Raw genomic sequence first — 27,516 nt, 5'->3', positions numbered from 1 at the left:
CATTCTCACCGAGTGGAAGAAAATCTGTTTAGTTCGCTTTTAGATAAACAGTCTGGATCTGTGTAATGACTCGATAGCTTCCTGCAGGCTTTTTTAGATACAGCATACTGCTCTGTTTGAAAAGCCACCTGGAAGAAAAGCCAACAAAGCCTCACACACATGCATATCCCTGCTTTTCCTTGTATTCTCTGCTTGGTAAAATTTCAATCTTTGTGTGTAATTTACCTGAGCCAAGTAAGCCCATGTACAAAGCAGTGGGACAGGCATACATGCTATTATAGGTAATGTTGTATCCCCTATAGCATCGCCCAGTAGCTTTCCCTGGCTGTCATAGGCTGCTACAGCAAACACATACTTCTGGTTTGACTGGAGGCCCTTTACCATAAGAAAACACTCACCAGAAACCACTGGAACCTAAAACATAAATATGCTTCAGAAATTACATAATAGGAGATATTAACAATTACATATCCTCACCTTTAAAACTCTGTGAAACAAAACCCAAACCACTATAAATTACCAAAATCCCAGTTCCTGGTATACTGCAGTCACCAAGCCGGACTTTCTGGTTAACCCCCTGGACTGCACGCCCACAAAGGTGGTACCAGCTCACCTTAAGAAAAGGAAATTATCAGTCACAGAAATAATTTGTGTGTAACAAAATTGGCTCATGATGTGCAAATCTCACCTGTCTTTCTAAGTCATATGGCGCAGGAGCAAAGGTAAAGGAGTGGTCTGTTCGTGACAGTAAAATTGGAGGAGCTGGAGAGTTTTCCCCAGGTCCTGCTTTGTCCTTCTTTCGTCCGGGATTCTTAACGTTGGCCATGTATATTTTTCTTTCCTCCAGTTCAGCTTTTTCTATCAGGATGGTGGCTTCCTATAAAAATACATGGGTAAATAAATACCTAATATAACTTATTCCATAATGCTAATTCAATCAGCAGACAATCTTACTTAGGTTATGCATTTGCAAAACAATATATATATATATGTGTGTGTATGTATTGTTTTGCAAATGCATAAGCTCACTCTAGAAATATAAAAACGTTCATGTGACTGAAACCAACCTATTTCACAAGGGTTGTATATGTAAAATACCAGTTTATGACTCCTATATGGCGGAATGATGCCGGCTGAAAAAAAAGTCCTAATTGATATCAAGGTCTGTCATAGCTACAGGATGGTTTAAAATGTTGAAATAGTCCAACAAAACACATTCATAGTTTTTCTAGCTTAAATACTTTCATTATCTGAACCGTACTGGAAGTACTTTTTCTGCGGTACGTTACTGGCCGTTTCTCAGAGAAAGAACAGCAGTTACATTAGGGACACTTTTATTGTTCATCTCAGCTGCATACTGGGAATGCTTCACACAACTTAATGTCCAAAAGCCTGGATTGTCCCTACCATAAATCTTATGTCTGTAGCAGCATGTCTGGAGGATGCTCTTTGTAGCCCTAAGCTTTTATTTACAGTCATAGTGAACAAATTAGAACAAAAGGGTTGTTGTATCTCAGATTAAAAGTTGTTTTGAAAATAGCTTCTAATGTCTAATGTTATATCTTAATCTTAAATGTTGTTTTCATCAACTGTAAATAAAGTATTTGTGTAAATAATCTTTGAGTTACATGACATACATGAACTTTTTCATGATTTTTCCTAATATATCAAATATGACTGGTTGGCTATAATTTGATCAGCTTTTCTGCAGCAAAACAAACTAATATAGAACAAAACAACAGGTATAAACAAAGAAGATCAAAATGTTTTTCAGAAAGCCTATTTTTGTTTTCCCACAACAGGTTAATTTAAAGGTTTATATTTGAAGGGAATTGTTTATAATGAATTCTTGAAATATCCTAAATGCCAATGCTTAACCTCTAGCAGGCTTTTGATTTTGCTGCTTTCATTTGGTCCCCCTCTGCTGTGCTCCACTGATGCTCTCTGGATCATTAAATGAGCTTTGGACACCTTGTTCCTCTTGATGCGATCCAACAGGTCAGACTCTGTAACTACAAGGACAAAGAAAGCCTCAGAAGTAACCTTTACATGCAGAAATGTATGTGAGGTTCTATTTTTTAATTAGCTCATTGTGAGTAATATTCAAAGGATTAGCAGGTTTCCAAACAGCACTTAGCTTCTTTAATAATCAGCAGAATATATGTCAATTTTAGCAGTGAATCAAACCTTCATTAAGCTGCAGTAACTTGAGAGAAGCCTTGACGTAGATGATATCCAGCTGAAGGTATAGATCCTTCACCAGAATAAACAAACGTTTGGACTCTGTGTCTTGATGGCCTTTATTTTCAGACTCTGTCTTAGTTTCCTTTTCTTCTTCTGCCTTGAAAGAGCTTTCATCTGTTCTATTTTTTTCTTCTGATGTTGTTGTTGAAGATACAGTCGAGGGATGAGGGGACATATATTTCTAGCAGAGCAGAGGATTTATGTTTAATTTCTGTTTAACTAATGAAACTTTCCTTTTCAAAACTAAACCCACATTGATAAATGAAGAAATAAAAGCTTTAAATAACTTTGCAAGAATAGAAAGATCATCTGTTTACCTGCATGCAGGCAGTATCAGTGATGGCTGAGTGATCCAGGGGAATCAGAGCAGAGACACCCTTTGACAAGGCTTCTTGAGCCTTCTTTGTCACTTCACAGACCTTTTTTAGCAGGTCTGTGTTCGACCTCTGTTAAATAAACACATAAGAAATGGATGAAGCGAAGTGAAAGGAAAGTGAGAAACAAAATACAAAAAAAAATTGACTATCTAGTTAATAAATCCCATCTAAGTGTTATCTGATTTCACTATACATACAAACAAGATGTAAAAGTGGGAACTCTGGTCTGATGGACACAATTAAGTCTTTTAGCCTACAGGCCTCCGTGTCAGAAACTTAACACTGAATATTCCTGAAAACACTCTTCCAAGAGTGAAACATGGCAATGGCAGCATTATGCCGTGGGCGTGCTTGCTTTTTTTAGCAAGGGCAGGGAAGCTGGTTAATGGGAATATGAAGTAAACTATGTATGTGTGGAGGTTCCTCCATCTCTTCCTCCATTTTAGTATTTATTGATATAAAGGTCTTCACGCAATACATTTATAATTTCACTCTTTTGTGTTTTTTTGGCATTAGGTTGTTTACTATTATGGGTGCACAGATTTAGTAAACACCTTTTGTTTATTTAAATTATTAACTACTTTTCTTTGCTGAGTTTCAAGGACTGGCTGAGTGGAGAAGACTGGTTGAAAAGCAAACCAGGAAGTGGAACGTACCATCAGGCTGCTGGAAGCAGGGGACTGCTTCTCTCTCTCTATTAATGGCATAACTGTTAAAACATTTTTGGAGTTAGGTTGTTTTCTTTTGATAGTTGTGTTGTAGTCAAAATGTGTTGTTTGAATTAGTTATTTATGTTTATGCATTGATTGTCTTTGTCTCATCTCCTATCCCATCTTGTTTGAATAGGCTAGCCTTTGTGTATAAATTCCCCTGTGACCTCATTGTGTGAGGTCAGTTTTTTTTTTTTTTTTTTTGTTATCCTGAGTTAGGTATGCCCTAGTTGAATTCCTTTGGCACATTTTGGTATATTTTTTTAGATTTGATGCAAGTCCTTTTGTGAAGAACTTTTTTGGAAAAAAATAGAAAATACTTTTTTTATATGCCTTTGTCCTTGTGCTTTACTGGACGGTAGTGATGGTGAGATGAAGCCTCATGAGTCATTGAACCTTTGGCCAAATTGCTTCAACGATCACCACAGTTCATGAGGCTTCATGTGAACATGTCACCACCTACTGGTGGACAGCAGAACTACAGTTTGTTATAAATTCTGAGATTTTTTTGCAACTGTTCTTTTTTTCCCCCTTTTAGGTTCCTTTGAAATTGTTAATGGTTGGTGTGTATAATAAAATCTTCTGTAATTTTTTTAAGTGTAAAATTCCTTAGAACAACCATTGAAGGTGCACAGTTTTTCTGCCATTTTAGTAAAATAAACTCAAGCAGACAGTGAAAGTGTTTGCGCAAATTGGGCAATGATGAGCAAAATGAAAGGTGTTAGTTATTTTTATTCAAATATGATAGTTTTTCCACATTTTTTGGTTTTAATCAGGGTGGAAGTTGTGTTCAACCAATCTTTTGGCTAAACCAACCTAATTTACTCAATCTATATTTTTACTCAGGCAAAACAATGCAAATTACTCTCAACAGCCAAAATAATTAAGTTTAATCGCAACTTTCAAAAGTCAAAGACAGGTCTCCTCTAGAGTGAGAGCCTGTCTCTTACAGATGATGCCACCAATTTTGATTATTACATTGTTTATTCCAACCAAATTAGTTTTAACTAGGGTGACCAAACGTCCGTATTTCCCGGGACATAACCGTATTTCACGTCCTGTCCCTGGCATCCCGGGTTTTTTTTAGAAAGTGAGGAAATGTCCTGATTTTTTAAACACGACGCTGCGTGTGACGTAATCCAGCCTTCCCGCAGGCTGCAGCGGGATGTACTTGCAGTGCAGGCAGCCCTATTCTTAATCAGAATATAGATAGCGTGGCTGTCAGTACGCCAACAACATGCAAATGCGAAAATGTATGTTTACCGAAAAATTTACAGGAGTTTCCCCACTTTCAGACCGGGTCGAGACACATTGGAGGCCTTGTGCACAGTGTGCAAAGCAGGCACATATGTCTCTGTGTCCAATGGAGGTGCAAGGAATCTGAAAAGCCACCTGGACACCGAAAGTAAAGATAGTCTATTGATATGTTTGTTCGTTTTTGGTACATTTTGAGTTATTTTTGCTACACAAGAGGTATTTTTTGTTAATTAGCTAATTTGTTAATTTATTTTTTCCAATTGCCTACAGAACAGACATTATTTCGTTCATTACTGAGGCTGAGTATCATCTGTTATTGGGAGTTGAGAGTTATTGTTAACTTTTATTGTTAAGTGAGGGATGTTTAGATTAGACATTATTTCTTTCATTGTGCTATTCATTCATTACAGGAATCGTTAAGCATTTTTAATAAATACATTTTGAATAAAATTATCATTTGTTATTGAAGTTATTGCTGTTGACTTTTACGTAAAAGCATTTTTAATAAATCAACCGTAAATATAGACATCTCTATGCATGGGAACAGAGAACAGACAATTTTTACCCCTCCCCTTAATGAATCACGCCTCGACACGTGCTTTGGGGAAACGCCCCTTCCATTACTCGACACAAGCCTCGAAGCCTCGGCTCATCTCACTACTGGACGGACCACCACAGTATGCAAAACACTAAGGGCCGGATCTATCAAAGGTTTGCGTGTATAAAAACGTGAGCTATTTCACTGCGCACGCTAAAAAATTTACAAACTGATCTATCAACAGCTTGCTAAAAGGATTTGGTCTTTAAAACGTGCTAAATAGCGCCTCTTATCCATTTAGTACTTTTTCTGCAATGAATATGCAATATGGCGCGTTTACACGCAAAAGTGCGTCTTGTGGGAGGAGAACATGTAAATATATTAATTTAGCACTCGCAAAGTGATTTATCAAACCTGAAAGAAATTTTGCTAACGGTATCTGACTCTATATTTAACATGTTTCAAAAGAAGGTGCAAATGGACTGTATGCGTAATTGCGCACACATGGCAGCGGTTATTGTCGCAAGAAGGAGACATGGAAATGAAGCAAGGAGACGCAGAGAACGCATTTTTTCACTCCGTGTGAATATTTTTGGAATGAACGAGGAAACGATCATTAAAACATCGTTTATCCAGCATTGCCATTTTGGAGCTGTTGGGAGAACTCAGAATGGATTTGGAGCCAGCCACAAGGAGGCTCCACGCAATACCAGATATCACAAAACTCCTTGCAACATTGCACTTTTTTGCATCTGGGTCATTCCAGAGTACGGTTGCAGCGAGAGCTGGGATCTCCCAATCTAGTTTTTTAGAAGTGCTGTCCGACGTTCTAAATGCCATGTCGCCCTGACACCCTAATGGAGAACCCCGACCTCCCTCCTGCACCTGTGGAGCAGCATGCCAATGCTGCGGGGATGCGTACACGCAGTAATCTCATCCACGGTCACTTCTTGTGAGCCATTTGGTATGTGCATTTTTCTACAGGCCAATACAAAACACCTGTTTTTTTTGTTGTTTTTTTTACTGCAGTGAAGTAGAAATTCAGCCACATACCACCTTAGGGAATAAAGGTTGCCAAAGTTTATATATGTCAGACTTAAATTTCTTAATGCACTAGTTTGTACAAACTACAAACTACTTTGCCGCAAACCACAAAATGCGCAAAACCATCATTTAAATAGGGCGTCTCCAACAGTTTTGCACCTGCCACCAGTTACGCAATAACTCTTGTTAAATCACCCGCAAACCATGGTTCAGCCCCTCGTGCAAAATTCCAGTTTGCGAGTGCAAATTACTGCACGCAAAATTGGATCTTGATAAATCCGGCCCTAAGTGGTTTAGATTTTATGCTTAAAATGGCCAAGTCAGAGTCATTTTAGATTTGCACCTGTGAGAAACATTAGACTTCTTTGTGTTGATGTATTACATAAAATGCTAAGAAAATACATTAATGTTTATGTTGATGTGAAAAAATATTTTGTCATTCACATACCTCAAGGAGAGAAAACGGCCGTGGCTTCACTTTAACATATCCACCAACAGCTGCCATAAAGAGAAGAAAAAAGAATATCAGTCTGATTCTGGAACAAATGATCTGTGCCTGTTTGACTGGATCTTAGTGAATAGTATTTCTCACCTGACTCCTCAGTTTGATTAATACGGTTGGCTGCTTTCTCAAGCTGTTTACCCAACATCAGGTGCATCTCTGCCGTCATTATGCAGTCGACATTTGCCAGCTCACAAGTAAGGGCTACCTCACTCAGCACCGACAGACACCACAGACACTGCAAACATGATCAACAAGAAACCTAAATAACAAGGAAAATGATTTAATCCTTTTTCTTTTTTTCATAATGTCTGAAGTGTTGATTGAATTAACTCAGAAACAAGCTCTTAAATTGCAATTATAAACTGTTTTACACACAAAAACTTGGCATTTCATTTTTCCTTGTAAAGAGATACCTTGCCATAAGAATCGATTTTCTGGCGATCATGCTGAGATTCTGGAGCTTCCAGGTGATGAATTTGCATCATCATTCTTAGTTTGCTCCACAGAAATACCAAAGCATCAAAACTGAGGTCTGGGTCTGGCCACAGTTCCTACAGAAAAATGCATAAACAGAAAAAAACGAAAGCATGGAAATCTAAAAGTCCATCCTCGGAATTAATCAGTCGGGTGCCTGAAAACATTCAACACAATAATTACAAAAAGAGGAAACTCACAGAGTCAGAGCCACAAGTGGACAAACGCAAAGTGTCAACCAAGTCAAGAAACTCATTGCTCATGTAGGAAAAGGATCCTCTTGTGTCTGTTAAAACATTATTATAAAAAATGAAAAACATGTCAATTATACTTCTAAACCCAGCTAAGTTCATGATTTACTTTCTAGAATATTCCAGCATGAGATTTTCACAGTTTATAAAAATGTAATGCTGTTTTGGTTGCATGATATAAACTCTAAACACACCACATTTAGTTACTTTCTTTAAGTACCTATTGGAGTTCCACCTTTTATAAAATAACACAGCATCCTGCTTATACAACTCTATAAAGCCTCAAACTCAATGCTATTTCTGACTTTTCAAATTGAAAAAGCTTCCTGGATGGGAAGCAAAATGTCTTCAAACTTGAAAACAAAGTCCAATGGATCAGGTTTTTTGCTTTTTACTTTTTTTGTAATGACTATGACCTGAAAATCCTCACCAGCATGACCAAGAATAAATAAAAGGCATTCATCAACAAATATTTAAAGGCCATATGACATACATGTATATAATCATGTTTTCTGTTTACCATCTTTTTTGTCCTCTTTAGGACTGTCTCCTTGAGAAAACAGCAGGTTTTTGAAACAGTGCAGTAAGTTGAGATCAACTTCTGCCTTTCTGAAAGGCTGACCCTCCAAACCCTGAGGCAGAGAAAGAATTTATTCTCACACAAACACTCATTGGGAAACATATGTATATATATATATATATAAAGATACATATTTTTCTTTTTTTTTTAACCCAAAAATCAGCTTTAACAAAAATGGAGACACACAGTGCCAGGAAGTATAGAACATCGGTAGGTTTGACGATACATCTACAGTATATCCATGACATATCAGCAAATAACTTTGAAGCAACTTACAGACAAATGGTGTAGCATCGCCTTGGTGAGTTCTGAGAATGCTTCTGGCTGATTGTAATTAAACAACAGTTTGATGAATCTCACTGCAGACATAACCGATACTTGGTTCTCACCTGTTGAAACAATGCATTACGTTTATAAACTCTACTTTCTTTACTCAGAAAATGTAGCAGAACAAAGACAGTTCATTTTCTGATTACATCATAACCTGCTATCAGCAGAAATACAAAACAAAAAAGGACAAGATGATCTAATCATGACTATTTTATACAGGAAAGCAATTAGTCCTAAAACTGTTACAATAATGAACCATGTTGACTTTTCAGTTAATTTACTAGTAGTCATAACTATTAATTGCTGTTTCAACAGACTTTGACAACTAAAAAGACTCAGTTATGCTGTGAGTGAAGAGAAAATAAATTCCAAGTTAAAGCTAATCTGACCATACAAGAGCGAGATCTATCGGTGCTAGTATCAACTTCCTCAAATCAATCATAGAAAATATGGCAGGAATGATATTTTAGGCAATACAGTCTTCATGGCAATAAAAGTATATGCAATATCGACATTTCAACACTTTGGATCCAAATTTGCAAAAATGTTAAATAAAAGGAAATCACATAAAAGTTTGTTAGCATCAATAAAGTTGTCACTTCTTCAGCAGTATTATTTCTTAAAATACCCCCAATTTTAAATTCCTTGGTTTTAGAGACGGAACAGACATCGTAACTTTATGCAAAGGAAATCCAGAGCCACTTACTTTAAATAATTTCTCTTTCTCTATAATCTATAAATTTTTCAAACTATTGAATACCTTGATGTATATAACACTGCTATGCATACATAAGATTGATAGGTGTACTTGCTGAAACTGACTTACCTTTAATTGCCAAATCGATTAGAGTGGAAGCGGATGTCAGTATGTTAGGAGATAGGCATTGTTTATCATCAGATTGTTTACCGGTACTTTTGACTCCTTTGCAAAAGTTGATGAGAAAAGACATTTCCCAGTTAGGCCTTTAAAATACTGATATAAATGTTTTATAATTTTAGTATCATATCGATCTAAATACAGCAGGTTGATGTATTTATTGCACTAACCAGATAAGATGCTCATGCCTGCAGACAGGAGCCCAAGGACCACAGTTTGTGTTTCTGCATTATCTGGCACCATTATGTGCAGCGGACGTGTGCTGCTGTCCCAAAGTGCCTCCAAAATGGCCAAAAATTGTCCTGCAGTGCAGTCAAACTGGCTAATCAGCATCGTCTCTGTTAGGGTACGAGGCCACGGGGCCTGGGGGAGATGCACAGCTGTATTTAGTTAAGAAATGAAAGATTTCTGTAAAGTACTCTGCATATAAAACATACAATATCCAACTAAAGTATGCAGTATCCTATTAAGACAATGCCAAGCATCTCATGGAAATATAAGGAAATAAGAATCAAACTTTATCAGAAGTATACTGAAGCACAATAAATGAAAGCTACACTTCATTTGAATATGACATTTACCATTGGCTGATATTACATGAAACTTGGACATTACATTACATTGGGGATGTCTTTAAGGGAGCGTATGGTTTTGCCTCTTAGTGCGACTTTAGGTTCTCCTCTGCTGTTAAAGACCGCCCGCTTGAACACCAAAGCACCAAGCTAAATATGCAAAGACAAGAAAAAAGTGAAATTTTTAACAGCATAAAACTTATCTTGATTTTATATGAAAGTTCATCTTTTATGGAAGAAAATAACTGCATAGATCTAAATCTTAAAGTATATTTATCCTTCAGATTTTCTCTATGTGTTTTTTTTCAGCTATGTTCAATAAATTAGGTTACTCATTCCTTTCTCGAGTGTTTGTCGGATTATAAATAAAATTAAATCTATGCAGATGTTTTAATTTTTTTTTTTCATGAAGCAGAACGTTTGAAATATAATTGCTTTTTAAATTTGCTTAATATACTAATTCCAATAATACATGTTTTTTTTTAGCTTTAAGCACAGTATCATGATAATTTAAAAAAACTATGTCTTTTAAACATCAATATCTTTAACAAAGCTTTCTAATATATTTTATTAAGCGAATTGAGATTCTCATATTTCAATATGAGAAACAGACAGACAGAATGAACACAACTGCTGCTCTAAAATTAAGGTTTCACTAACGAAAGAAAAATACGCATAATAAGGAAATATATTTTGGGTCTAGGGGAGCTGCTGTATTTAATAGAACCTTAAACTTTTGGTCTGTAACAGATTAAGCATAAATGTGATTAAATCGCACTTAGTTATTTCAGTAAGGTAAAGTAAGTATGCTAAGAATACTGTACTCTAAAAATGATTTATACTGGTTCTACACAGAAAAGTGGACCAAACTACATCTCAAACAATGCTATATATAGTGGGGGAAATACGTTTTTCACCCCTTGCTGATTTTGCAGGTTTGCCCACTTACAAAGAATGCAAAAATCTACAATTTTAATCATATATACATTCTAACAGTGAGAGACAGAGTCCCAGAGAAAATTCCAGAAATTCACATCATATGAATTTATAAAAATTGATAACCATCTGATGAGGAAAAACAAGTATATGACCCCCTTCCAAACAGCAAGTATTCTGGCTCCTATAAGCCAGTTAGTCTTTCTTTAAGACACAGCCCCAATCCCAACCAATTATCTACATCTAATACACCTGCCTCACCTCGTTACCTGTATAAGACACCTGTCAACACCCAAACAACCAGCATCCAACATCACCACCATGGGCAAGACAAAAGAGCTTTCTACGGACATCAGGGACAAGATCTGCACAAGGCTGGGATGGGCTATAAGAGAATCGGAAAGCAACTTGGAGAGAAAAGATCAACTGTCGGTGCAGTTATCAGGAAATGGAAGAAGCACCACACCACCACCAACCTCCCTCAGCCTGGGCCTCCACACAAGATCTCGCCTTGCGGGGTGTCCCTGATCATGCGAACGGTGAGGAATCCACAAGGGGGGAACTGATGAATCAACTGGAGGCAGCTGGGACCACAGTTACATAAGAAACGGTTGGTAACACACTACGCCGTCATGGATTGAAACCCTGCAGCGCTCGCAAGATCCCCCTGTTCAAGAAGAAACATGTACAGGCCCGCATGAAGTTCGCCATTCACCACCTGGACGACTCAGAAAAGGCCTGGAAGAAGGTGATGTGGTCAGATGAGACCAAAATAGAACTTTTTGGCCTCAACACAACTCGTCATGTTTGGAGGGCAAAGAACACCGAGTACAACCCAAAGAACACCATCCCCACCGTCAAGCATGGTGCTGGCAACATCATGCTTTGGGGGTGCTTTTCAGCCAAGGGGACGGGACAACTACATCGTATTGAGGGGAGGATGGACGGGGCCATGTATCGTGGGATTCTGGACCAACATCTCCTTCCCTCAGTGAGAGAGCTGAAGATGGGTCGAGGATGGGTGTTTCAGCACAACAAGGACCCTAAGCACACCGCCAAAGCAACAAAAGAGTGGCTGAAGAAGAAGCACATCAAGGTTCTGGAGTGGCCTAGCTAGTCTCCAGACCTGAATCCAATTGAAAATCTTTGGAGGGAGCTTAAAATTCGAGTTGCCAGGCGACAACCTCAGAACCTGAATGATTTGGAGGCTGTCTGCAGGGAGAAGTGGGCCAACATCCCTGCCGAAATGTGCAAAAACCTTGTCACCAACTATAAAAACCGTTTGACATCTGTGCTGGCCAATAATGGCTTTTCTACAAAATATTAACATGCTGTTTGGTAGGAGGTCAAAAACTTGTTTTTCCTCATCAGATGGTTATCAATTTTTATAAATTCATATGATGTAAATTTCTGGAATTTTCTTTGGGATTCTGTCTCTCACTGTTAGAATGTACATATGATTAAACTTGTAGATTTTTGTATTCTTTGTAGATGGAGAAACCTGCAAAATCAGCAAGGGGTCAAATACTTATTTACCCCAATGTACTTCATGTTGCGTTAACATGAAGTTCGGTTGTCTTTGTCTGATAGTTAGATTTGTTTGATGATATGAAACATCTAAGTGTGTCATAAAAGCTAAAATATAGTAAATCTGAAAGGGGCAATTGCTGTATATAGTCTCCTTTCAGACCTTCACAGAAGCTTCTCTGTAAGCTTTCTGAGCTTCTTTGTTGGTGGCGTCAGTCGGTGTTTCCAGCTTAGCCAGCTCATTTATTTTTCCAAGGGCTCTGTTAGCAAATTCCTAAAACCATAAAAAAAATGAAACACAAATAAATAGATAAAAAATTGTTAGTTATTTAATTACAAAAAACTTTATTAATTCAAAGGGACATTAAATGTTCTTTCAGAGTAACTCAGAGAAGCTCTAAAACCTTGTTTCTTTTTCAACAAAATATTTGACCTTAAATATATAAATTGTGTCAAACCCTCAATGAATGCTACAACTTATTTTTATTTAAATAATCTCACAATGAGGAATAATTTGTGATTAAACAATAAAAAATAGCCTTATTCATAACTTTTAAGATTGAACTGTGAATAGTTTTTTTTTTGTGACTGTTTGAGTAGATGTAGACGTCTTTCACCTCTGCCTGCTCTTTAGCCTGGTTGTCATAGTAACACTGGCAGACAGAACAGTAGAGCGCTGTAATCAGTGGCAGATATCTGGCTGTCATCAAAGGGACGGACAGCTCCAAACTGATACTCGCCCACAGAAGGTACTCCAGTGCCTGAACAGGAACATAAATGGTGCTATTAGGTATCAGAAATAGGGACTTGTTTATATGCATTTTCGTCTTCAGCTAAGAGATGTGTTTTATCACACTTCAATTTCAGTCTCCTAAATTTTTTCCTCCCAAAATCCATTTCACTGTATCTGTGTTCAAATGTCTCTTAAGTCATAAATAATTGTTTTTGGAAAAGATTTGAAAAATCTCTATAAACTTAGACAGTATAGGTGATCTGTAGCCTATAGAACACATTCTATTCATGTACTATACCTGCTCACTGTAATTCATAGTCATCAAGTAACGGCAGATGTTGTAGATAAACAATGAACCTAGAGGAGACGAGAAAGAAACAGCATATGATGCATTACAGACATGATTCAGAAATACAATGAGAGTCACATTATTATATTTTCCTAGCTGTTGTATCATAATGGTCAAGTAAGGTAAGTCCTATCTACTTTCAATCTGTAGCTTGATGACTGACTAGTCTGGAGACAGTGATGCAAGCTGAAAAAGGCCTGAATTCCCCAACACAGAGCGCTTTCCTCATGTTTCAGTTTGGTTTAGTGACACCAAAAGGGAAGCATCAGAATGTTCTTTACATATAATCATGTGAAACGCTTTTTTAAGGTGTCATCCACATCCTTAAAATTGAACAAAGATGAGTAACATATTTTACTGTTGACTTTTTCACATTTTTTCACTACAAACCCATAAACCTTGGTGTATTTTTAGATATTATATGCAATATAATTTACAACCAGACTGACCTTGATATGTCTCTACCTTAGCATAGCTGCTAGATACATACCACAAAAGATTTGCGGCTATAATAAAAGAATAGATAGTTCAAATAAGCACTGACACAGGCTGGAGCTAAGGACAAATGCATACAATATTTCAACAACTGCTATTTAGAAAAAAAATAAAAAGGTGCAAACAAATTAATTACACTTACTTGAGCTTTTTTTCATTAATTTATTATTTAATGCCCTTTGAGAAATAGTTGTTTTATACAGTATTTTTTTTTTTACTTTTACTCAAGTAATATTCTTTTGAGAGTATTGCTACTATGACTGCAGTGAAAATTCTCATTACTCTACCCACCATGAGTTACTTCAGCTATTCAAGATCAGGTGAAAAATACAGTAGACAGTGGCCAATGTAGCTGAAAGCTCTTTAAGGTCTCCTGATATAATGCATTGCAGAATGTAAGAATTGTCTTTAGAAGTTTATGCTAAGAATTGTGTTATTCTCCCCAAATGTGTTATTATATATTAATATTTAGTTGCATTTTGCACTTATTTCTCTTTCTGATAAAATAATTTTAAACATTAAATATGATTTTTAGAGCCAACAATTACTCAATACTTGAGCAGCCATTTTACCAAGTAATTCCTCTGATAACTACTTTCGACTTCAACTTCTGTAAAAAGCTGTTAAGTTAGTGCTATTCTACCTTGAGTAAAATTTGTGGTTATTTTACCCACCTTTGCATTTACCTAACTCGTTAACATTGCTTGTTGTTGGTGTGCAACGTAAATTAGTAAGTAAAATAAATCTTATTTGTAGGGATTACCAGACATAATGTGAAAAAATATTTTTTGTTATATCCAGTGCAAGGCACAGGTTAGTGCATCAAATCAAAGTTTTACAGGAATTGGTAACTTGTTAATGAATTATTACTTAGAAACTGAACTCAGTTTTTGAGTCACATAGATTTACCATTATAGATCTGCCAGAAGAGGTGTTCATGCTGCTGAAATGCCTGCATCAGGATCCTAATGAAGTTCAGCAATTTCAGTAGTTTACAGAGTCCCTTCTGGCTGAGGGTGCTGCACTTTTTCTCTTCCTCAAAGATACACTTGGTGCAACCAATCATTGCATGGGTCTGCATGAACGGAAAGATACATGTGTTAATATTTCAGTTACATGGACGTAATTGAATAAATTTGATTCAATTGAAAATACTTCTAAATCTTCTAAAGGGAAATTAAATGTTGTTTAAACAAGCTGTAGATGCTGATAGCTGTAGGTGGGAAGGATCACCTGTCATGGTCCATGTTACACTGGATAATAATAACACAACTTTTTTATAGGCGACTCTCTGGACACTCAATGTCACCAAACATTGGTTAAAAACAACACAACACATTATGTTATTGATATGAGAGTGAAAGGATAAAGTACTGCCGAGGACGACACCCAGACTCTTAACCTGTGGGGAGCATGAGACAAGCTGTCAGTGCTAATTTAGAAACTGCTAGTTTTTGACAGTGTTGATTTAGAACCATTGAGGAGAACATCAGATTTGTCATTGTTTAGTTTGAGAAAATTGGAATACAACCAGGATTTTATTTCTCTTAGACAGTCAGCAGGAGGTGGTTTTACTGGAGAGGAAGAGCTGGGTATTGTCAGCATATTATATTCTGCTTAAGGAAGATATTGCCAGAGGAAGAAGGTATATAATGAAAAGGAGGAGCCCCAAGACAGAGCCCTAGGGCACACCTGAATGATGGAAGAAGCCTGGGATGAGAAGAATTTAAGTTGGATGAACTAACTGCGGCCTGAGAGATAGGATCTTAACCAGAAGGGTAGTGTGGGTGATTCTGATAGAAAATAATCTATTGTTGGTGATTTCTATGAGTGCAGTTTCTGTGCTGTGGACAAAAAACAGACTGGAAGTGTTCGTAAAGATTATTAAGCGATATTGAAATGAAGTTGAGTAGCTACTATTTTCTCCAGGATTTTGGAAATGAAGGGAAGATTAGAACAGAGAAGAAAGTTGATAAAATTGGAAGGAATGGGACCAGGTTTTTTTTTAGGATTGGGGTTCTGTCAGCAGTTTTGAATGATATAGGAACTGTAACAGTGCTGAGCAAGGAGCGGGTGATGGGAGAAAGGAGGGAGGCCAATGAGGGGAGGCAGGATTTAACCAGAACTGTACGGGGGTCCAGCTGACATGTGGTGGGCTTGGATTTATGAATGATGTCAGGGATTTCTGAGAGGGTGGGGAGCTTGAAGGAAATGAGTCGTAGCAGATTGATACCATAGAATTCAAATTGAACAGTAAATGTATGTATCAGTCTGGTTTATGCCAGGTTACCATTTTCTATGTTTTTGGTAAAGACAAAATAGATAAATCTTCAACTCATATGACAACTACAAAACTCTGCTTGTCACTTTTGTGTCGCTATGTCAGTTTGTCGCTGTCATTCAGAAGGAAGACCCCCATCCCCTCCCACCCCAACCACAGGAGCACCTTCCAATTATATCTTGGTAGAATTAAGGCTCTGGAACAAGGTTACGTGTACTTAATGCCATTCCTCCTAAATTGCTACTCCAAAAAAGACAGAAGAGGAGAGGCAGAAGAGACCTAAGGTTCCTTAAGAAGTATAGTCTGTTTCATTCTTTGATTAGAACCAAAACTAGGCAGAAGGTCCTCCAAAATATTGAAACGATCTATTGGGTCAGGCTATGGATGAAGAGGTGCTGTAGAGGCCTTCAAGGCTCTAGAGCAGGCAGCATCTGGACCTGGAGCCTTTAAAGTTATCTCTTTACCTGACATCTAGAGACAGACAGGTTGAAAGGTAGACAAAAGGTGCAATACCATCTTTTCATTGGGTTTTGAACAAACCCATAGATGCAGGAGGGAAGTGAAGTTCTTCTGAAAGAATACATTAAACTGGCAGAGCTACTACAACATGCATCTATCTTAAGCCTCTTAGAAAAAAGCAAATGCAAAGCATGTAATTTATGTACATTTATACACAATTTTGCTTTAAATTTTCAATACATTTCTCTTTTTTTCAAAAGGGTTCACAGTAGGCAGCTTGCCTTCATAGTAAATGTGCGTTGCTCCAGACCAAATCCTTCTGGGAAGTAGCAGGCATTGAAGTGGTCCACATCTGTAATGTCAGTTATTTGCACCGAACTAAACTGCAGCAGGTACAGACTGTAGCCCTGCCACAGAGCCAGCTGGTAGAGCTAGAAATACAGAAAAGGAATCAAATGTGAAGTAAGATAAAAAAAAAAAGTCAAAAAATATCAGATGATTTCTCAGCCTCAGATAGTTTCAGTAGACAGTGTTATAATTTATATAGGTAAAACCTTCTATAAGCATAAACATATTACACTCTTTATAATGACTGAAAAATATATGAATTAATGATGGTGTGAAACAATAGCAGGGCTTTGTCATAAGGTACCTTGAGCCCACAAAGAATATCTGCAACTTGCAACATCTGCTCCTGGTAAAACTCGTCTGGTAGTCGGTGTTTGTACTTTTTCTGTATATCCAAGAGCATTTTTAGCCTATAAAAATGAAAAAAGAGAGACTTTATGTTTGAAAATCTTACTAGCTACGTATATGAATAAACATAATAAAAATTATTTTGTCTCCTTTGCTATTAGTGAGCGTATCACTTCATTGTTAGAAACTTCTCAGGGTAAAGGCTTAGCTAACGTTTACCACTTACCCTTTAACACACACGCTATGGTCGCGGCTGGAGTCCATTTGTTTCATGAGCGTCAAAAATGATTCAATTTCTCGTCTAAAGCCTACAAGAACAGGATTTTTCCCGTCGAGCTGGCCGTAATATGTCGCTGGTAAGTCCATTTCTACAAAGCAAGTAAAGCGGACTAAAAAACTGGCTACATGTTTTAGAAGGTCACCATGGTAACGATGAGGGGCAGTTAAAGTGACATTTCACCAACTGCGATCCTTTAACGTTACATTTAAAACGTTTAACCCTTTTAACGACTGCTGAAAATAAAATATAATATAAACATAATTTTGAAAAGAATTATTTTAAACAAAGGTTGAATTGATAAAAATATAATAATAATATTATATTTGGGATTATATATATATATATATATATATATATATATATATATATATATATATATATATATATATATATATATATATATATATATATATATATATATATATATATATATATATATATATATATATATATATATATATATATATATATGCTTAGTTTATTCAGTTTAGGTTTAAATATTTTACCGTATGTCCTGGACCGAGATGTCTGATGTATTTCCAGGGATCTGCTGTAACCAATCCTCCAGTTTGGGGGTCACTGCCCCGAGGGCCCTATTGATGCCCTGACCTTCCAGGTTTTCTCCAGCTCTTTGCTGAGCACCTGGTGTTTCTCTAGTTTCTAATGTTCTTTTTTCCTGATGTTGCACTCACTTGGTATTGCTATATCTATCTATCTCTCTATCTCTCTATCTCTCTATCTCTCTATCTATCTATCTATCTATCTATCTATCTATCTATCTATCTATCTATCTATCTATCTATCTATCTATCTATCTATTTATCTATCTATCTATCTATCTATCTATCTATCTAATCTCTCTCTATCTCTCTCTATCTCTCTCTCTCTCTCTCTATATATCTCTATATATATATATATATATATATATATATATATATATATATATATATATATATATATATATATATATATATATATATATATATATATATATATATATGCCTATGGATGACCAGGAGAGTCAATGAAAAAGAAAAACAGCCATTTCAAATGTAACATTTCAAACATACTATTACAAAATCCAGCGTTTCAAATTAATTAAGTTAAACAGAACTTTAATAAGGAGTTTTAAACTGTATTCATGAATCCATTATTAAGTGCTGCAATTAAATTTTTTAATCCTATTTACAAATGGAGATTTAAAAGCCACAATTCATAAATTCTTTAAGAAAGTAATCCTCTCTAATAAGTAATTCCTTGTACCATTACCATTTTCTTTTTTCACCGCTTTCAAGTCCGTTGTATTTTCTTTTTATTTTACCCTCTCCATTTACCTTTTCTGTGACCCTTCTGGTCCCTGAACACACTGAAAACCAATTAATCCAATCACAGTTGATCGTCAGATGTAGCCAGCTCCCTCATTGGTCACTTTGTGAACCTAGTATGGCAGTCAAACCAGTCTAAACCAGAGGTCTCCAACCCTGGTCCTCAAGATCTACTGCCCTGTAGGTTTTAGATGCACCCATGCTCTAAAACAGCGGAATTAAAGGAATATGTTGTTACCCCTGGTATAAACGATTAACTATTGCCCTTTCATAAATTTTTTTTGCTTGTTTTTTGTTTTAATCCTTCTTTTTTTGGTGCGCTCATGAAAAAACAAACAAAAAAAGGCTTAATTTAGTCTGGAATCACCACTGTCTTAAATTTGGCATGTCAGATTAGACTGAATGAAACTGACGACTGATTTAAGACATTTAGATTTAAAATTTATCAGCAACATTAAAATTGTTGAACTGTTGCTTATTTGATTATTATTTTTCCCCCATTAATAAATATATTTATAATTTGAAAAATACTGTTTGTGGTTGTCAATGTTTGAAATTATTATAACTTTTTCATGATCTAAAACATTTAATTAAGGAAAGAAAATAGATAAAAGCTGTAAGAGGTCAAATACCCCTCAATTGGCACAACCAATGGGAAAGGATTCATCATTTTAATCTGAGCTCATGGAAAAATGATACGCAGATAAAGTCTCATCTAATGCTGTCCAATACGTACTCATCAGTTCCCATTCAACCCTACATTCAGTCCACACACAGATCTAAGCTTCTGGCACATGGAGCACCACAGGCTAATACTCTGTAAGCTATTCACCAAACAAAGTCTCACACATCGAGCAGTGGTATTTCCTGGGTCAAAAGCTTGGAGCTATCAGCAATATTTCTCGGTCAGTGTCCCCTCATGATGGAGAGAGAAAAACATGGTGCCAGGGTGAGAGGGAGAGACAACAGTCTGACAGGAAACAGTCAGGGCGATGGAGGGACAAAACAGTTGACATCATTGTTCTAGAAAAATCCGCCTGTTGGCACAGTTTGGCTGCCAGTGTTGGCATAAGAGGTTAGAGAGGAGTGGGTGAGTTCGGAGGAAAGGCCTATAAAGGGAGTTTAGGGCTGCTCAGCTGCACCCAACTTAAGTCAAACAGACCAGCCTTTTCTGACTCCAACCATGGATATTCCCATTCAGTACTCTTGGTACCGGCGCGCCTTCCCAAGCCGGTTTACGGAGCTCTCTTTGGCAGAATCTCTCGCTGACTTTCCACTGATGGGACCCTTCTCCTGGAACTTCCCCTGGATGAGGCCTTCATTCATGCGCTGGTTAAACTGGCCAGAAAATGGACACAGTGAGGTAGAGTCCTGTTTAGTTAGCCATTCAGTGGTACTAAGTTGATTAATTTGACTTACTTAACGTATTTAACTTTAATTTTCCCAATGATGTTTGTGAAATTCCTTGTTTAAGTTGCTGTCGTAGGTGTTTGACATGAGAATGCATTCACATAAAAAACAGCTGCTTCTAATAAATGTCTGCACAGATGCGAATGGAAAAGGACCGCTTTGTTATTTATCTGGACATGAAGCATTTCGCCCCTGAAGAGTTGTCAGTTAATGTCAGCGACGAGTTCATCACAGTGCTCGCCAAACACGAGAACAGACAGGTCAGCAGAGCTTGGAGATCTGAAGAAACTGCAAGCTGCAGCTTTTCTAACTGACTAATTCTACTTTCAGGATGATCTCGGCTTTGTGTCCAGAGAGTTCCTGAGGAAGTACGGGGTCCCATCTGGAGTGTTAGTGGCTGACATCACCTCCAATCTGTCGTCTGATGGCGTGCTGACAATTACGGTGCCCCGGTCAGCCCCAGGAGCAGACCGCAGCATTCCCATCTCCTTTGAGGACGGCACACAGAAACAAAAAATGTAGAGCAAAATGATTGCCCTAAAAGTAAAAAAAAGTACTAACTTACTAAGATTTGTTTAAGTGTTGGCATTTCAGTTCTCTTAGTAGAATAGGGAATTTAAATAGATCCCTAGCCTGCTAATTGACATTTCACTTAAGTTTAACCGGCTGATGTTAAGGTAAAAAGGAATCCATTTTCTTATCATATTCCTTTCTGGAAAACATGTAATTTATCTAGATTTTACCGAAAACATTTATGGAGATTAAACTCTAACCATTGGAAAGCCAGTCTGCTCAGTTAGGTGCAGGGGGAGTTAAGACAGCTTTAAAATCTCAAGTCTGAGGCTAACATCGTTAGTTTTTATACTGAAATGCCAACGGTGCTGTGTTTTCAATGTGACAATGGCTCGGTTTCTGTAAGAGGTGAGGAGCAGCATCAGTAGAAGCACTTGATTGTTTTTTTTGCTTCATTTATAAATCTACAGAAGGAATTAGGGACATGTTTGTGCCTAGTTGAAAGGACAGATGAAAAATGAGCAGTGAGGAGTAGGTTTCAGAGAATGAACAGAGGAGGGGATTTTATTTTCAGATATCTTGTCTATATGTACTGTATGGAACAGTGAGTTTATTTTTACTTGTAAACTCAACCTACTTGCGTTAGTATTAAACTGGCTTGGACCACTGGCATATTAACACAGAAAACACTATTTAGAATAAATATTGAAAGTCAAACTTGTGTTGTTTTGGATTTTTTTTGTCCCCTTATCCTGTTGAAATTATAACTTCATCCAATGTTGGAGACCGAAGAGTCAAACTGTTTTCACTTTTCTGACAAATATTAAGTCATTTATAAAATAATAAACCTTTTTATTGTTATCATGTTAACTCCTAAATGATTTGGTCAGATGTCAGCCACTTAAATTAACCTTGTCTTGGAAAATTATAAAAGACCCAGGAGGCCTAGACACAATCTTGAACTGATTAAGAAAAACAAAACAAGTATGTTGATATTAAACAGCTTCTTTACGATCTAGGTTTCACTAGTTCATTGCAATGAATGATAAACAAAACTAAACAGATGAATGAATTAGAAATTGTAACAAGTCAATTTAAGATAAGGATGCAGAATGACAAGATGATTGCAATTCACATTTATCTATTTAATTTCGATAGAAAAGTATTGCTCAAGAAAGTTAATCAATGAGAGAAGAGCTGTGAGGAAGAAAATAACTGGAATTCAGGGATCAGTAGTCTATATACTTTATACATCTACCTAAAAAACTACCATAATACTAGCTTTTATTCCAACCCTACAAGTTATTATTTGATTCATGTTTTTTTTAGATGCAGAATGGAGTTTACATGGATTTGACGTTACAAAAACAAGTCCCTCATTTGTGACGGTGGCCGTGGATTTTTGAAAGTGTGTGTTGAGTCAGCATCAGTTGCAGTAGAAGTCCCAGTTCTGGAAAAAAATAAATAAAGAAGTTACATTAAAAGAAGGTCTCAGCTAATAAATACGCTTATTTGTGTATATGCAGAGAAATGTTGGTTTACTCACAGTAGTTTTAACCTCAGTGGTAGCTGGCATGATGGCATATGTTTCCTCCACCACGCTGCTGGGGAAGTGACCAATGCGAGCCTCCTGTTCTCCATAATACGTGTTTTGTACCTGCAGTAACATAACTTGATAAGTGCTTCTGAAATGTTTCATTACACACTTAGACTTAGACAACTTTTATTGTCATTTTGTATTCACAGAGTGCATATAAAACGAAATTTCATTTTGTACAACTCTCATGATATTTCCATTTCTAAAAGTGCAGCAGTGATCAAATGTAAACAGTGTGGCAGAAAAAAAACATGGTGCAAAAAAAAGAAAAGAAAAAGCGCATTGATTTGAGAGTTCAGAGCATTAAATATACATAGTGCAATTTTGCAGTGTTGGTGTTTGGTTTTGTCAGTTTTATGCAGAGTCTGTGACATTATTTAGAGTTTTTTTAACACACGCTTTTTCAGCACACTCTAAAGTGTCTGAGTTTGAGACTTTTTTAGTTTGTTGAACTACAGCAAAACAGCAAAGAGTTATTGACCATCAGCACTACATGGCTGGTTGGTGATGTGACTTGATAATGACTCCCACTGTATCTTAGAAACACATATCCCTATGTTTGATGATGGAAAACTCAACAGAAACAGATTTTTCGAATATATCAAACTTGTTAGTTTACCAGTAACCTGCGTCTCAAAATCCACCTGGGTTGCCAATTGAAATTAAAGAAAAAATATGTATCCGTGCTTCTGGTGATTTGTTCAAATCTCAATGGCTTCTCAACAGGCTATAAAGCTGTTATAGTTATTATTTGAACAGCGGCCTGATTATATGGAAATAAATAGGGATTCTGATGAGTTACAGATACGTTTGCTGAGATGACTTCTGTTTTTAGCTTTATTATTAATAAATTTTTATCAAATTTACTTTGCAAATAATACCAAAACCACTCATGAGACCATATGCTGGTGTGGTTGGCCCTGTGTTCCTCCTAATGCAGGACAATGCTAGACTTTGTGTGGCTGGAGTTTGTCAGCAGTTCCTGCAAGATAAAGGTATTGAAGCTATGGACTGGCCCGCCTGTTCCCTAGACCTGAATCTGATTAGGCACATCTGAGACATTATGTGTCGATTCATCCACCAACATCACGTTGCAACACAGACTGAATAGTTGGCGGATCCTCATCAGAAGCATGTGCAGACATTGTAGGGAGGTCATGCAGGCACATAGAGGCCACATGCAACATTGAGCCAAATTTTGAACTGTTTTAAGGACATTATATCAAAGTTGGATAATTTTTGCGGGATTTTGTTTTCAGCACATTCAACAACAGATAAAGTATTCAATGTTTATCTAAGCTTATTTGTTTATATTTTTTAGAATCAAACTTTAGTGGTGGATTTGCTCTTCAAGCATAATTTTTAATGCTCGCTTGTATGAAGAAAGAAATGCGCTTGAACAGTATGAGTGGTCTTTGCCCTATTTAGGGATTTTCTTGAACAAGTTTAATTGTACTTCCTATTTACTCTGGCAATAAAATATTCAAACAAACATAGGAAATTATTTTTGCTTGCTCTGTAATCAAGTTAAAACATTTATTTTTTTTCTTGCATAAGAATTCGATTTAAAGCTTAGGACCAAGCTTGATGTTGGACTCAACCTGGAACCTGCATGCAAGCTTTGTGTGGAAAGATTTTTGCTGCCAGCATTTACTTGTTGTCCTTGGCTACTGTAATTGTTGACATTAGGCACTGGATGAATAAGGTGAACCTGTTATAGATGCACCCTGTGAATGAAACATTCAAAGCAGCAAAGAAAAACAAACAAGCATTTTAACACCAGAATCTAAATGCAGAAAAAAGCCTTTCCATATCTTTATCGCAGCAAACTTCACACTCAGTGGTTTTGTTTGCTTGCTAATGATTCCCTAATACAACAAAACAGAATGACAAAAAGTTTTTTCTCGAAAAGCTTTAGAATCTAATCAAAAATAATTCTCTCTCCTTTCAGCTACAGCTAAGCAAACTTACCACATACAAGTTATTTATATGGGTGTAAGGTTGTAGGCAGGCAACCGTTTGTTGTCCCAACAGTTTGAAGCCTACTACCTGTACACCGTTTTCTTTTCAACTCAACCTCTCTCCTAAAATCTCCTCAAAGTATCTAACTTGCTACAACCCCATTTGCTTTCTGTCTTGAGGTATTCAGATGGTAAACTTCTAGTTTTTATTAACTATATTTGAATTCTAATACTTTAATAAATTATCAGAATACATTTTTAATCCACTTCTCCCAATGGATCATACTTCTCAGCCTCCGCGGCAATGCCTATGCCAGGGTCTTGGAGAGTCCAGCTGATTGTTTAATATCGGCTTCAGGAAGAGCAATGCGGTTTACCTCCTGGCTGTGGAACAGTGGACCAGTTCTACACCCTCTGGAAGGGTCGTAAGGATTCATGGGAGCTTGCACAACTGCTCTATGTGTGTTTTTTTGACCTGGAGTGCACCTGGCCTTTGTCCTCTTACTAGGGGCCATCTGGTCTCTGTTCAAGCAGAGCCAGAAGTTGGTCCGCATTGTCAGCATTAAGTTGGACCTATTCCTGGTGCCTGTTGGACTCCACCAGGGCTGCCCTCTGTCACAGATCCTGCTCATAACTTTTATGTACATGATTTACAGGTGCATCCATTGGCTGGAGCGGTTCTGGTTTAGTGTCTCTGTTTTTTTTTCGGATGAAGTGGTTCTGCTGGCTCCTTCATGTCAAGACTTACAGTACAACTTACGTTGTGGCTGGGCTCTACCTTACAGATAGGGGGATGAGTTTAATTAACAGAGAGAGGCTCAGACTAAAGCTGCTTCTCCTCTACATTTAGAGGAGTCTGCTCAGGCCATCCAGACATGTGTCCAAAAACTACCCCCTGGTCTTCCAGGCACATCCTCTCGGGAGGTGTTTCTTGGCTGTCCTTGGAGCTGGGAGTCTCTACTGAGACTACTGCCAATGCAACTCGGCCCGCGGATAAGTAGAAGAAAACAATTACATTTTTATTCCAAAATCTGACAAACATCTAAAACTTTAATATAGGCTAAAACTTTTTCCACAGTTACCTGATGTTAACTGCTAGACAAAGGTAAATAGAGCACCTTTTTGCGTTTAACTTTTTTTTGTTACTTGGGTAGTTTAATTTACTTGGGTAGTTAAATTTTTTCTGCTGACTGGCACTCAGGTGACGCATCGTCCTCTTGCACTGAATGAATAAACTTTCAGGTTCTTGACTTGGAGAGGATTTATTGATCCAACGCTCTCACAAAGGACCAAATTTTAACTTTGTCCACTGGCTTACAACCAAAGTATCTTATATAGACACTTTTTGTTGATTGTTCATATAAAACTCCAGTAAAATACAGTATTTTTTGTGATTGTAATGTGCTGTTCAACAAGTATGGAAACATCTCCTCAGCAATGTATAGCTCATATTATAGACATATTTCTTTGTACTCACACTGCCAGCCCAGAAGAGATTCCCTCTGTCCTTCAGCATTGCATAAACATAGACGAGCTGCCCTTTTTGGATGGGGATGAACCTGCAGTCTCCAGGGTAGTAGTCCTGTATCGCACGGGCTATCAGGATTGGGTCTGCGTACAAATAAGGTTTTATATTTGGTTGGGTTCTGATGACTCTGTAAAACTTTTATGTCTGTTTTAATAATTAATCTTTAAAAAAGTATGAAAATCACAATGGATATGGCTCCCCTTTGTCAGACAGTTGACATAGAACAGTGGACCAATGAAAGGATATGTGGACCCACTTAAACGTATGCTCATATGCTGTGCTCTGTATGTTCCTAATTCTTAGGTGTTGCTCTCTCTATAGAAGTGTTTGCTTTAAAGCTAATCTAGATCTTTGTCTTTGGTGTCTCTTTTGTTCTTTTTCACAATACTCCATAGATTGTCTGTGAGGTAGAGCAATCCATCGCACAGCTGCCATAGTCTTTAGGGTAATTATTGGTATTTTTGGTAGAGAGGGAAGGTGCCAAGTACTGATGGAAAATCAAATGTGTACCTTTATGTAACATGTCAGCAAAGGGTAGCATGAAATGCTGTAATGTTTACTGATAGTTGCTACACTGGCTTTGACCTTATTATAAAAATAGTGGATCAAGACAGGCACACAACGGGAAAGTATAAAACATTAAACGACATTGCACTCTAAATTGGTGCCTCTCAAACCTTACTCTGAACTGTAGGAACTTGATTTCCAAATAAAATGCAAAGATTTGCTCTTATACGAAAAGAAGACTTTTGATCTTTGAAAGATTTCAGGTGAGATGCTTCTAAATAGTCCTTGGTGTAGTAGAGACCTAATATAAGTATTAAAACAGCTGTCTGTGTTTTCCCAGACATGTTTGTTGATTACTGGCTTTGACAAATGTCAAGTCAGTAATCGTCTGTATGCTACATGGGAATAACATGGCCATGACATTTCTTAGAAATATTTGTTGGTTTGAAGTTGTATTATAATCTTCCTAGACATTGAATTGTGATTTGAATTATTGTCATCTTATCCATCTGTATCTATTTCATCCATACGTTTATTTAAATAAAACCTCAACATTTATTTTCGTTCGTTTCAGTGATTAGATAATATAATTAGCAATCTAAGCAAGGACAAATAGAAACTGTTGTTACTTACGACTGCATTCAGAGTCAGCGCAGAGTTTCTTGTTTGATAGTTTGGGCATCTGTTTTCCAGCTTCACAAGCTGCCAGGAATAGTATCACAGGCAGAGCAGAGAGGAGCTTGAAGGCCATTTCAGCAAGTAGAAACACCTACTAAAGTTGGTTTTATGATTGGTGAGGGTCCTGCTTAGCTTTTTATTTCCTTTTTTTCTGTTTACCGATTCCTGAAAGGAGGAGGGGTGTTAGTTGTCCTCTCTTCTGAACTCTCCCTACCCCCTTCCTCATAAATGAACAGAGAGCCTCTTTGAATTGCCCTAAGCAGGTAAACAGGATAAGAGGAAGAGGAGGGGGATTGGGCTGCAGCTGACAGACCCATATTTGTGTGCTCATCAGTTTTCATCCATCTGTAGCTGAACTATAGAGTGCTGAACTTTAAGGCATGAAGTTCCTAAAAGTTAATTTACCTTAATATCCCTCCTCAACCACTAGATGTCCAAGCAGCATCTGCTCCTGTGTGTGTTTCCTTTACACCTTTGTAACT

At 37.1% G+C, this 27,516-nt stretch overlaps 3 protein-coding genes across 3 annotated transcripts in view; 1 reads left to right on the top strand and 2 right to left on the bottom strand.

Annotated features, from left to right (window-relative positions):
• The window catches only part of LOC119775851 (cilia- and flagella-associated protein 54-like), a 40,270-nt gene extending 22,620 nt beyond the window's left edge, over window positions 1–17,650 (bottom strand). Inside the window, exons 1-23 of the mRNA XM_038273959.1 lie at window positions 17,462–17,650; window positions 17,192–17,297; window positions 16,821–16,970; window positions 14,709–14,874; window positions 13,254–13,312; window positions 12,840–12,983; window positions 12,386–12,496; window positions 9,808–9,909; window positions 9,358–9,550; window positions 9,137–9,232; window positions 8,257–8,369; window positions 7,921–8,032; window positions 7,350–7,435; window positions 7,089–7,226; window positions 6,763–6,910; window positions 6,619–6,668; window positions 2,562–2,690; window positions 2,188–2,425; window positions 1,879–2,012; window positions 689–877; window positions 521–613; window positions 226–414; window positions 10–128 (exon numbers count right to left, since the gene is read on the bottom strand). Of these exons, the coding sequence (XP_038129887.1) occupies window positions 10–128; window positions 226–414; window positions 521–613; window positions 689–877; window positions 1,879–2,012; window positions 2,188–2,425; window positions 2,562–2,690; window positions 6,619–6,668; window positions 6,763–6,910; window positions 7,089–7,226; window positions 7,350–7,435; window positions 7,921–8,032; window positions 8,257–8,369; window positions 9,137–9,232; window positions 9,358–9,550; window positions 9,808–9,909; window positions 12,386–12,496; window positions 12,840–12,983; window positions 13,254–13,312; window positions 14,709–14,874; window positions 16,821–16,970; window positions 17,192–17,297; window positions 17,462–17,601 (3,005 nt within the window). The 5' untranslated portion in view covers window positions 17,602–17,650. The remainder of the gene's footprint in view (window positions 1–9; window positions 129–225; window positions 415–520; window positions 614–688; window positions 878–1,878; window positions 2,013–2,187; window positions 2,426–2,561; window positions 2,691–6,618; window positions 6,669–6,762; window positions 6,911–7,088; window positions 7,227–7,349; window positions 7,436–7,920; window positions 8,033–8,256; window positions 8,370–9,136; window positions 9,233–9,357; window positions 9,551–9,807; window positions 9,910–12,385; window positions 12,497–12,839; window positions 12,984–13,253; window positions 13,313–14,708; window positions 14,875–16,820; window positions 16,971–17,191; window positions 17,298–17,461) is intronic.
• A 2,184-nt stretch (window positions 17,651–19,834) lies between these two features.
• On the top strand, window positions 19,835–21,472 carry LOC119775867 (alpha-crystallin B chain-like). The gene is made up of 3 exons (XM_038273992.1): window positions 19,835–20,203; window positions 20,388–20,510; window positions 20,581–21,472. The coding sequence occupies exons 1-3, from the start codon at window positions 20,024–20,026 to the stop codon at window positions 20,770–20,772; spliced, it is 495 nt and encodes a 164-aa protein (XP_038129920.1). The 5' UTR covers window positions 19,835–20,023; the 3' UTR covers window positions 20,773–21,472.
• A 280-nt stretch (window positions 21,473–21,752) lies between these two features.
• mia (MIA SH3 domain containing) lies at window positions 21,753–27,456 on the bottom strand. The gene is made up of 4 exons (XM_038273993.1): window positions 26,990–27,456; window positions 25,799–25,932; window positions 22,310–22,420; window positions 21,753–22,213 (listed from the first exon to the last, which is right to left on the bottom strand). The coding sequence occupies exons 1-4, from the start codon at window positions 27,105–27,107 to the stop codon at window positions 22,190–22,192; spliced, it is 387 nt and encodes a 128-aa protein (XP_038129921.1). The 5' UTR covers window positions 27,108–27,456; the 3' UTR covers window positions 21,753–22,189.
• Between the last annotated feature and the right edge of the window lie 60 nt (window positions 27,457–27,516).

This window comes from Cyprinodon tularosa, unplaced genomic scaffold (assembly GCF_016077235.1).
Source record: "Cyprinodon tularosa strain WSP-4 unplaced genomic scaffold, ASM1607723v1 ctg9, whole genome shotgun sequence".
NCBI classification, from domain to species: Eukaryota; Metazoa; Chordata; class Actinopteri; order Cyprinodontiformes; family Cyprinodontidae; genus Cyprinodon; species Cyprinodon tularosa.
This window is presented reverse-complemented; position numbering and strand designations above follow the sequence as displayed.

Excerpts from the sequence above, each read along its gene's own strand:
- mia (XM_038273993.1), bottom strand. The coding sequence starts at position 27,107 with ATGGCCTTCAAGCTCCTCTCTGCTCTGCCTGTGATACTATTCCTGGCA. Across the intron at positions 25,933-26,989 it reads CGCTGACTCTGAATGCAGTC|ACCCAATCCTGATAGCCCGT; the intron begins GTAAGTAACAAC and ends ATTTGTACGCAG. Across the intron at positions 22,214-22,309 it reads CCACTGAGGTTAAAACTACT|AACTGGGACTTCTACTGCAA; the intron begins GTGAGTAAACCA and ends ATTTTTTTCCAG.
- LOC119775867 (XM_038273992.1), top strand. The coding sequence starts at position 20,024 with ATGGATATTCCCATTCAGTACTCTTGGTACCGGCGCGCCTTCCCAAGC. Across the intron at positions 20,204-20,387 it reads CAGAAAATGGACACAGTGAG|ATGCGAATGGAAAAGGACCG; the intron begins GTAGAGTCCTGT and ends ATGTCTGCACAG. Across the intron at positions 20,511-20,580 it reads CCAAACACGAGAACAGACAG|GATGATCTCGGCTTTGTGTC; the intron begins GTCAGCAGAGCT and ends TTCTACTTTCAG.